This window comes from Neopelma chrysocephalum, unplaced genomic scaffold (assembly GCF_003984885.1).
Source record: "Neopelma chrysocephalum unplaced genomic scaffold, ASM398488v2 Primary Assembly neopelma1_103b, whole genome shotgun sequence".
Lineage (NCBI taxonomy): Eukaryota > Metazoa > Chordata > Aves > Passeriformes > Pipridae > Neopelma > Neopelma chrysocephalum.
This window is the reverse complement of record NW_020897767.1, coordinates 1565286-1576464: the sequence shown is the minus strand read 5'-3', so window position 1 is coordinate 1576464 and position 11179 is coordinate 1565286. Positions and strand designations below refer to the sequence as shown.

At 49.8% G+C, this 11179-nt stretch overlaps 1 protein-coding gene across 1 annotated transcript in view; it reads right to left on the bottom strand.

Moving 5' to 3' along the window:
* Positions 1 to 6335: 6335 nt before the first annotated feature.
* RBM43 (RNA binding motif protein 43) overlaps positions 6336 to 11179 on the bottom strand; it is a 10152-nt gene continuing 5308 nt past the window's right edge. Inside the window, exons 6-9 of the mRNA XM_027695851.1 lie at positions 11021 to 11170; positions 8630 to 8828; positions 8078 to 8172; positions 6336 to 7996 (exon numbers count right to left, since the gene is read on the bottom strand). Of these exons, the coding sequence (XP_027551652.1) occupies positions 7271 to 7996; positions 8078 to 8172; positions 8630 to 8828; positions 11021 to 11170 (1170 nt within the window). The 3' untranslated portion in view covers positions 6336 to 7270. The remainder of the gene's footprint in view (positions 7997 to 8077; positions 8173 to 8629; positions 8829 to 11020; positions 11171 to 11179) is intronic.

Below are 11179 nucleotides of genomic sequence, written 5' to 3'. Positions count from 1 at the left end.
AGCAAACACAATCTGTGGGAAGTGGAAGCACAAGGATGGTTTTATGCACTGTCTTCACTCAGTGACTCTGGATGAACATCACAAGCAAGGACTCTTGCAGGAGAAGCATCACCAGCCCCTTGGTTCCCTCCTCTGCATTCCCAATAAAGCAGGCAGGGAAGTAGAGGGAAAAAACAACACATCACCTGTTCCCAAGGGATAAATTATCCTTCGGAGGAGGCTGATTATCCTCAGGCAAATAATTTACTGTTGGGCGAGGTGAGAAATTCTGGTAGGATAAGACAAGGCCAGGTTGGATGGGGCTTGGAGCAACCTGGGATTAGTGGAAGGTGTCCCTTCCATGAGCTTCCATGAGATGAGCTTTAAGCTCCCTCCCAACCCAAACTTTTTCCTGATTCTGAAACAAATCTAATCGTCGAGGATCCCTCGTTTGATTAGGTATTCAACATGTGATTCCCGTGGCGGCTCTGCAAGTCTGGAAGCTCTTCAAGGTTACTCACATTAAAAAAACTGAGAACTTAACACACCAAAAAAAAAAAAAAAAAAAAACAAACTAAAAATTTAACGAGCCCCCAAATCAGCGAGACTTTAAATACCTTCCGAGGCCGATGACATCGCACACCGAGTTCACCACTGTGAATGTTTGGTGCCCGAAAGGCTCCAGCCCGCGGAGGGGAGGGGGTGTGAAAGCTGGAGCCGTTCCTGCAGCATCCCCGCTCGGGAGAGGCGAGCGCAGCTCCGGGGCGGTGCGTGCGCTTCGGAGGAATGCAGAGGGGGGGTGGGAAGAGAGCCAAGCAGCTGGATCCAATTCAGCAGCAGCTCCGGGGGAGGCTGCGAGCACGATCGGGGTGCTGAGGACCGGAGCTCATTGGTGGGGGAGAGGATGGAGGTGGGTGGGTGGGTTGGGGAGCAGCTCCTCGAACGGCATCGAGCCGACAACCAGATAAACGCAGTGATTCTGGTTTGGCTTCGGGAGCTTTTAAACGTCGGTGTTTTGCGGGTTTTCTTAATCTTTCCATCTCTGTGTTCTCTGTTTCTTTCCCTCGCAGCTGATTCAGCCCCGGTTGCTCTCGGGGCGCTGATGGAGCTGAGCTCGAACAGCTCCGCGTGTGGGGAAAACACTCCAGCTGCTGCCCAAACCAGCACTTAGGGCTGTGTTTTTAAGCGTGGTTTTGGAAGCGCAGGTTAAACCGTATCTGTTGTAAGGCCGTGCTCCCGGTTCCTGCCCCTTTTGCATCCAAATGAGCCCCCACCCCTGAAGGAACTTATCTCTATGTAAATAAAACTCTCTCCCCTCGAGGGCTGTCTGTGCCCTATGGAAATCCAACCGCAGCCCCTCCAGGCCTGTCAGTGCCAGGCATTAATGAGCCGGCAAAATGGTTTCTTCTCTCATTTGCTTTGGCAGCGCAGACGCTCGAGTCTCTCAGCGTGTTGTTCGCGAAGTTTGGAAAATGTAAAATATGCCTGAGAGAAATGCCAAAGCCCTTAACTCATGGGGCAGCGTTCACAGAACACAGAGGGGGGTAAAGAGCTCTCAGTGGCGTTTGCTGTGTGCATTAAAACTTGCCAGTTGTTGAGGGCTGTGTCTGCACAAGGGATACTTGTTAATAAATGGAAGCACCCAGATGATGGTGAAAATGATTTTATGCAAAATAAGTCTCCGGTTGCAGGGAGAAAACGTCTATTTGCAACCAGCAGAGAAGTTGCTTTTATTAGAATACTGGGAAAAAATTGTCGGAATCCGTGGAAAAATGGAAGTGAAGATTTAACTTTTTTTTTTTTTATTCGGGGTGTGTTAACTGGAAATCAAACCTGTGGTTCGGTGGCACCAGCAGTGCCCACCGACTCCAGTCCCAGGCACAGCAAGGGGAGAAGGGATGGGTTATCCCGATGTGCAGGAAGGGTTAAATTCCTCAGTGCAGCGGTGGCTGGGAGCTGGTGGGGTCTGTCTTTCAAAATCCTTGTACTCGGTGAGATCTGGAGATCGGGAGCCCGGGTAAGCCGGGATTCTCCCCTCCGAGGGGTGGGAGTTGTGGGGAACACCACAGGCTGCTTTGGGTTGGAAGGGACCTCAAAGATCGTCTCCTTCCAACCACCTTCCGAGCTCTTCCTGCTGGAAACTCCCTTCTGTGTGAGCACAGAGGTCACAGGGTGGTCACAATCCCCCGCTCACCTGGGCACCGAGGTCACCTGCCCCCGGTGGTGCCACGTTGAGCTCACCTTGTCTGGGATAATGATGTTTGCCAAGGGATTGATCACAGCAGTGCTGGGATGACCCTGGGCTTTGGGTCACCTCGGACACCCGTGATTTCCGTGGGAAATCAGCACGGGCTCGATTTCCCCGCCCGTTTTTATCCAGCCCTGAAAGAAGGTGATGGAAGGACTGGAAGGACCCGCTCCCAGCATCTTCTCCGGGAAAACGCGACCTGAGCTCCGCTTCCCCCAGCAAAGGGACAGCGCAGGAGCTGCTCCGGGCATCTCCTCCTTCCGCAGGGCGCAGCTGGGCAGGACCCCAGCGGGAAAACTTGGGATTTCGGCTCCAAAGCATCTGGCTCCCCCTTGTGCTCCCCGCGCTTATGGCAGGGAAGTCTGACGGGACAAATCCACCTCCTCGTGTCCAGCCCGAGAACTGGATCCTTCAGCAGCTGTTGGTCAGGACCTGACCCGATCTGGACCAGCTCCGTAATCTGGCGCCCTTGGGCTTGTCGGGACACATTCCCGGGACAGGGGTAGGGAATAGGATGTGCAGCTCCATATGCAGAGTTGTGACTGTCAGCCAGAGCTTCTGCTTGGGAGAAAATCCACCTTATTCTGTGTGATCCAATCCAAACAACAGCACTGCCACCTGTGACAGTGTCCTTTCTCAGCCCTCAGCCCCGTGTCCTTTCTCCACCGTGGCAGGAATTTAAGGAATATCAAAGTATTCACCTGTACAAATACAACAGAACTTTGTTTCTCCAGTATTTTACCCAGGTTTGGGTTTTTTTCCCTTGGTGTTCTGTGTAGCAGATGCTCCTCTGACAAAGGTGGGAGCAGTAAGGACAGGGAAAATCCACCTTAAAACTGGTTTTAATGCAACACCCCAGCATCAGCAGCTGCTGGAATTAGAGGTGGTGTTTCTCCTTAAACGAATTACTTTTAGGATATTTCTTTAAAGGTCATTAACGGGTGTCAGGAGACAAAGGAAAGCTGTGTTAGGCAAAGCAGAAAAAGGGACTTGTTTTCCAGCAGATGTTCTACAACTCCAAGGAAAAAGTAACTACAACCAGACCAGGCGCTGTCAGTTCTGAGTGGTGCAGTTTTCCTCGAGTTCTCTGGTTTGTTTTAAAGCATAATTAAAATTAACGATGAATTATTTTTTATCGTCTCAGCCAAGTTGTCTGGTTATCTTCAGGCGGCTGCTGCAGAAATCAGGGAAGACTCCCATCCCCTAATTGTGGGTGAACATGGCAAAGTATCTACATGTGATTTCTCTTGGTTTAAAAAAGAGAGATGGAAGAGGTCCTTCCACCAGTAACTGTAGCAGCAGATTGAAGGGCAGAAGCCCCAAAGGACAAGGGCAGAGTTATTTGGAATTAAATTGGATGGAATCCATGTATCCTGTGAACACCAGCCACGCTCCATGGGAGGGAAGGAGCCACCACGAAGGTTGTGCAATGGAGAAGGCATTTCCCAGCCTTCCCTGGCCCTGCTCTACAGCTGCTTTTCCCTTGCACAAGATGTGCAGCAAAACAGGAACGTGTGTGTGTGTGTGTGTGTGTGTGTGTGTGTGTGTGTGTGTGTTTGTGGAGCCTCCTGAGAGCCAAACTGGAGCCAAGAGAGAGCCTGTGAAATCCATCTCCTCTCCTGGTGGGACCCTGTCCCCATCTGACCCCCGTGGGCTGCAGGTACTGACTCACCCTCCACCCTGAGCTCACCCCCAGCTGAGAATTATTTCCCATTTTCCAATGGCTTTGACGCTTCTGAGTCTCCAGTGTGGCTGGAGGAAGATGTGTGACAGTTGTCTTAAAAAATAAGTTATTTATTACTAATCCTATTCATTTTTCTTACACATTGTTGGGGGGTGTGTGTGTGTTAAAATAAGACACGTGGCTCCCAAAAGCAGCAAGTGCTTCTCCCACCAGAAAATGTCCCTTTGGAATTGGAATCTTGAAGGAGATGTGACAGCTCTTTTGTAGTATGTGCTCCTGTAACAAATGCAGCTCAAGGGTGGCAGGGGCAGGTTTGGTGCCAAGGGACCTGCAGGAAGGGCTTTTTTTTTTTCCCTAATGGGAAAACCTCTTTCCAGCAGGAATGGAATCCATCTTTCCCATCCCCCGTGATGAGATGCACAGGTACAATGGGGAGTGAAGAGGCTTTGTCCTCCCTCCCCTGCCCAGAGCAGCCCTTTGTGTCAGGGATGGTAAAGAATTCCAGTCAATCATTCCTGCTCCATCCACCTCCCCCATCCCCTGCGGTCAACACAGACATTGCTTTTGCCTCCAGATTGCCTAATATTGTCTAAAATGTCTAATATTTTCCTGCTAAGGGTTGTCTCTCAAATCCTCTAAGGTGTTTCTAAGGTGTTCACCCCACTGACAGGGAACTGCTGCCATTCGTGGCCTTTGTATTATTTTTAGGCTTTTTCAGTGCCTTAAATCAAAATTAAGCTTTCTATTTTTACAGCATGAATTATATATAATATAATAATATATACAATATAATATAGTAGTAGTATAATGCCCTCTTGGCAAAGGGCAGCAAAGTGTAGGCAAATATTTTGTTGAGGAGCCACAAACAAATTCTTTATTCAAATGAAAAGTGCAGACCTGAGAACACCGAGCCACAGTCAGCAGATCTAGGAATAACATCTGATATGTCTTCCCGGATGTTATCCAACAGAAACAAACACTCAATGCCTTTGTCAAGTGGAGTTTAATAGAGACAGCAGCGCTCTTGCTTGCCACAAAAATAACTGAGAGCTGGCAAGCGTCTGGCCAGCCCTAACTCTGATTTGTTCTGCTGTATTTGTTGAAGTATTCACGGTAACGACCAAATTGCACTATTTTTTTGCTAAGCACCCATTGTTTTCCGTGGTGTCTGCACCGTGAAGGAAGGAACAAACGCTTCTCTTGTGATGTTTATTCTGCAGAGGTGCTGTTAATGTATTTTTCCAGCAAACGCGGGGCTGCGCTGATGGATCCCAGCGCTGTTCCCGCTGCAGAAATCCCGTCCCTGTGCGGGGTCAAGCCTTGGGGCAGCTCAGTCGGGCACAGGCTGTGGGTGCCACGACCTCTGTACCACCTCTAGTACCGCCCTGCCCTGGCACAGCTCCCAGGACCCGGCGCAGGTGCCAAAGGTGGGGCGTTTCCAAGGCAAATCCGACGTGGAAAAGCAGCCCTGGAGCACAACAATAGCTCCTATTTACCGCTCCCCCCCCCGCCCCTGGATGCCTATTTACTCAGCACTCCGCAAACAAAACAACCTTTTTGTGTGAAGAACTGACCCCCCTCGGATCGGGAGCAGATGGGAGAGCGATGGGAACAATGGGATAACGCTGGAGGGGCCCAGCGCTCACGGCCAAGGACGAGGGGGCTGAGGAGGAGCTGTTCCAGCTGAACCACGAGCCAGCAAGAAGATTTTATTCAGCTGCGATGTTTTCAAGGTTTTTGAGTGAAAATCATTGGGTTAGAATGACTTGCCGGGCGGTGAGACCTCAAGGACGCCTGTACTGCTCCTGCAAACTGTTCTGAAGTCAGACTTGGCTCAAAAAACCACTCTCAGCCAGCAGCAACCAGTCGGGATTCAAAGCAACACCAGTGCCACTGGTTTAGCAGTCGAGCCCCGAGCGTTTACTGAGGCAAATAGGAAATACCAATGCTCTGAATCAGAAAAAAAAAAAATAGGCTCTTCGGAAAAGACAATCTGGACACTGGAAAAGAGCACTAATTTCATTAAAGGATTATCCTTCATTGAGGATTTTCTCTTTGACAAGGTTGAAAAGCAGCCCATCTTTGCTTGAGGACCCAAAACACCCCCCATGGATCATCCAGAGCCTGACCAAGCATCCGCCTTCCACCCCAGCTCCAACCCCCCTGGAGAACCCACACAATCCCCAGGGGAACTTGGAAGGGATTAAATCTTTCAATGCTACTCCCCCACCTCCCATTCAGCAAAGCACTTAAGCTCATCATCTTCCTGCTTTGACATAATTTTTTAATACACCGGTTTAACAACTTTTATCTTCCGTCGGCATAATTGCGACGGATAATCAGTCATGACAAGAAAATGCCTGAAGCATTTCTGGGGCTTCGGGTTTGGGCTTCCAACCAAAAATCTGGGATTTGGTTAAAAGAACACGGACACGGTGTTTTGTACAAGTAACTTCTTTAATGGCATAAAAACCCTAAAACTTTTCTGCACGTCAGACAAAAGTGCTCTGTGTACGATCTGACAAAATATTCTGGACACGCTGATACCACAAAATAAGAGCTATTTTCTAAACTGGTTATATAAAAAAAAACCCCTTTGGACCCTTGCAATAGGATATAGAAACAGATTTGCCTAAACAGAACCTGATTCAAAAGTCCAAATGCCCCCGGATTTTCGCATCAAACCTTTGGACACTCATGTCTAAATAAGGTGTTGTCAAGAGATGCTGCAGAAGCCATCACAGCTGGAAAAGAAACATTACTGCTCCTATGAAAACAAAACTGCCTATTTTCTACTGTGAAAACCTTCCATGCCATATTCTCAGGGCTTTCTCAGGACATGACAAGGCTGTGAATTTAATATGCATTTAGTTCTGTCAGGTGTCAAAGCTCTCCTTGTGCATCTCGGGGACGAGAAGGTTCTCCTGCAGATCCAGGTGACAGGAAAAGGCCCCCGTTGGTGTTTGCAGTGGTCACCTGCCTGCACAAAGGACCACAACCTCACTGCAGTGTCTCCCACCAGGCTGGCTGGAACTGCTTTGTCAGTCTCTTGAGAAAAAAAATCTCTTTTCTCACCACGTGCTCCCTGCCAGCAAGATGGAGTGAGTGTGCACTGAGCCAACACAAGGAAAATGAGGCTGTTTCTGGGTAGAAGAGGCTTGACTTCTTCAGGTCTCTGAGCTCGTGAGTGATGCAGAGAGCAATGGTTTCCTGTCCTGAACTTAATCTGGTCTTTGGGGGGGGGAACAGGCCTGTCCACCCTCATGTGCAGAGTTCCCCTCTCAGCCACACAGTGGGAGATCTGCAGTGCCACAGTCTGTGTGAGGAGCACAGAGAGCAAAGATCTGAACACTCACTTTCTACCCGGTGAGACTCTTACTGCTCATTTCCTTGGTGAACTTAAAAATGTCCGAAGAAAATCCTATCACCTCAACGTGAGCATCATAAGGAATGACCAAAACCTGAGGGTAACAGGATTTTAGCCTTTCACACACCCATTTGTGTCTCTGCTTTTCATCTCTGGGGCATTCCTTGAAGGAGACCCTTATTTTCCGTAAAATGCTGTGGAGTTTTACGGACTGATCTTCAATTTTCTTTTTGACACTCGATACCTGTCCAGCATCAGCCCTTCCAGAATTCTCAACACACACCGTAGTTACATCACCATCAGTGACAGCAGAAATTGCAACATCATTTTCTTGGAATATCCAGGGAAAGAAGTGCTTCATGTAGTGATATATATCTGTGTCAAGAACAACCACTTGTTTTCCCCCATCTCCATCAGGAACGAAATTCCTCCTCTCCGTGGTACTTCTGTGTTCCTGCAGCCTCCTCCTCGGTCTCTGATGGGATTTGCTTTCCTCTCTGTTGTCCCTCTCCGAGAGGGATTTTGCTTTTAGTAAGAGAAAGTCTCTGAGCAGTTTGATGGCTGGAAAGGAGCCTTGGACAGCAATCTGCCCATCGGACTGCAACGGCCCAAAGCTCAAATCCCTGCTCTGCTTCTTCATTTCTTCCACCAGATCTTCTAAAACAAACTGCTCTTTGAAAACAGCCATGTTGAGCACAGATGTGACAGAGCTGAAGACCTGGAATTTCGAATTGGAGGAGTTAAGGAATGGGTCACAAAGCAGTGGAAGCAGAAGCAGATGAATTATGCAGGAGCTCACCTTTTCACAGTAAGGGGTCACTCTCAGGGGATAGGACTGGGACAGCCTCTTGTCTTCCAGTAGATGGTCATCCTTCTTCAGGACACTCTCCACAACTAAACAGAAAGCCAGAATCACTTGTGGAGCAGTAAAATAACGTGTCACCTCCAGTCTGAGGGAACCCTCAATGTGTTTCCCAATAATTCCCCAAACGCAGGCGACTCCATCCTCTGGCCCAATATTTTATGTGTGAGTCAAAACTGCCCAGAGAGGCAGAAGCCTGTCTCCTCACAACATTAACTGGCAGAGGTTTATTCTCAAAAGCCTGACTACAAGAATAAAATGCTATGCATGGTACAAATTTACTCCTAAAAACCAAACAGAACTCTTTGTGTGACGGCTGAGTCGTTACTTCAGCGAGCAGGAATAAAATCCCAAAACTTTGATTGGCTCCAAGGGAGGTTTTAATCCTCCAGTCTATAAAATTCTAGTACTAATACACAATTTAAAATCATTTGGCTTAGGGCTGATTCTCCAGGGGATGGCTGTACTTTAATAGATTAATCTAAATACCTTCTTGATCTTCAAAGGTTATGTAGGCGACTCCTTTATTCCCTGCTGGATAAGTCACTTCTTCCACGTCTCCACCGTTATTCCTCGACTTTTGGAAGTGGATGGTGAGGATGTCAGCCATGACATCATCCTGCAGAAGGCCTTCTGGGACACCAGCAATGACAACTGTCCTTGTGGATTTGGCAGCTCTTCCTGTTGCCTGTGCAGAGATGGCACATGGTAAATGACCTGCCGTAGGGATCACCCACATTCATCCCAATCCCTGGAGTGACTCCCCTTCCCTTTGCACTTAGCAAGTTAATTAAAGCTGCTGAATCAGATCTCAGTGCATGTCAGGCTCCCTCAGGCACCCACATTGCTGTGCACTAAAAAATGGCCTTAAATGTAATTTACACCCTCTCAGGATCTCCTGAAAGCGGTAAAAAATAGCACTAAATTCAAGTTTCTCAAATGGAAGGTCCAGTGTCACACTGATAATGTTGTTTCCTCCAATTCTAACACTCTAAAACGTGAAGAGAATGAGAACTGTAATTGCACGGGCTGCTCAGTCAGGATTCCTTCCAGAGCGGAAGGGTCAGATTCCGACTGTCCTTACTTGTTAAATTCACAAGACAAGGATCTGGGGTTGTGCTCTGACTCATCTCTCTCCATTTATTAACTGCATAACCTTGTTAAATTGGGAGAACATAATCCCAGTCATCCGAGACTCGCAGTGCATAAAACAACTAACTGCACACATGATTCTCATCAGAGCAAACCCCCAGCACAGCAAACATGAAACCCATCCTAAATAGGCTCTGCATCCTTGTCTTGCAAAGAGAAGCATATTTTCTTTCCCTTCTTACTACATGGACATAAACAGCAATATTTCACTGGGAATATCACAGCAAAATCACTGTAAACACTGGAACACTGGCTAAATTTAGTAGCAGTTCATTGACTTGCTGGAAGAAAGGAAATAAATTTAGTTATGTCTGAGCTGCCAGTAACTTCAGAGAGACTGGGCTGGAGGTCAGTCACTCTGTGTAAATTCTTTACACTCCTCTTAGTTTTTTTCTGGGCCTGGGCTGCATAAAACAGCAGGATGTGTGTCCTAATCCCTGGGGGCCACCACGAGGAGACAGATCCAGTGAGGCTGTGCAACCATGCAAGCTTTTAATTCACATAGAGACACCGGGCCTTCTTTTATCACCCATCAAACTTAAAGAGCCAGGAGTTTTAATTATATTAGGCAATTATTTTGGTGGTAACGTTCGTGTGAAAGCAAGTCCCTGCACTAATGAGACAACACGAGGGGAATACAAACACGGTGCTCCCAAGATCCATGCGGGATTTTTCTCACGCTTCCCGAGCTCTCAGCTGCCAGACAGCATCTCACACCTTGCCAGCTGGTGTTTGGGAGCAACACTCTTGCCTGCTATTGGGGTTAGGGGGAAAAAAAAAACCCACCACGAACGAACGTGCATTTATTTAGTGCTGAATTGCTCCTGAGACCAGTCCGTGTGGAGCAGCTGCTCCCGGGCAGAAACACCGGGAGGGGCCGCAGGGATGGGCAGGAGGGAGAGGGGCAGGAGCTCTGTTGTGCCAGTAACCGCTGACAACGGGCTCCTGCCTGTGGCTTCCTGGCAAAGCTGCTCCACGGGTCATGGAATCACAGACTGGTTTGGGTGGGATCTTTAAACATCAACCAGTCCCACTCTCCTGCCACGGGCAGGGACACCTTCCACCAGCCCAGGTTGCTCCAAGCCCCATCCAGCCTGGCCTTGGACACTTCCAGGGATCCAGGGGCAGCCACAGCTTCTCTGTCCAACCTAGGCCAGGGCCTCCCACCCTCCCAGCCAGGAATTCCTTCCCAATATCCCATCCATCCCTGCCCTCTGGCAGTGGGAAGCCATTCCCTGTGTCCTGTCCCTCCATCCCTTGTCCCAGTCCCTCTCCAGCTCTCCTGGAGCCCCTTTAGGCCCTGCAAGGGGCTCTCAGCTCTCCCTGGAGCCTTCTCTCCTCCAGGTGAACCCCCCCAGCTCTCCCAGCCCCTTTCCAGGGCAGAGGGGCTCCAGCCCTCCAGGGACCCCTTCCCCAGCCCGCATTGCTCCAAGCCCCGTCCAGCCCAGCCTTGATCAAGGCGGGAGCTCAGGAATGAAGCCTCATCCACGGCCCAGTGCTACTGAAAAGGAAAACATTAACACCGCCGGGGGGAACTGGGGGCTGCGGCACCTCCGGACCCCCAGCCCGGCACCGAGCGCTGCTCAGCGCGGCCACCGCCATCCCCTCGCTCCCCTCCCACTGCCTTCCTTCCCACCCTTTTCCTTCCCTTTTATCCCTGGAGGCGGGAGGAGGCCGCTCTCCACTCGCGCTTCGCCGCCCTCGCTCTCCCCGTCCCTCGGTACTTGCCATGGCCGCCGCTCCAACGGGACGAGGGGTCCCGCCGGGATGAAGTTCCTGCCGGGATGGGGTCCCGCCGGGATGAGGTTCCTGCCGGGATGGGGTCCCGCCGGGATGCGGCCCAGGAGCTCGGGGAGCTCGGCTCGGGCCTCCCCGGCCCGGGGGGGG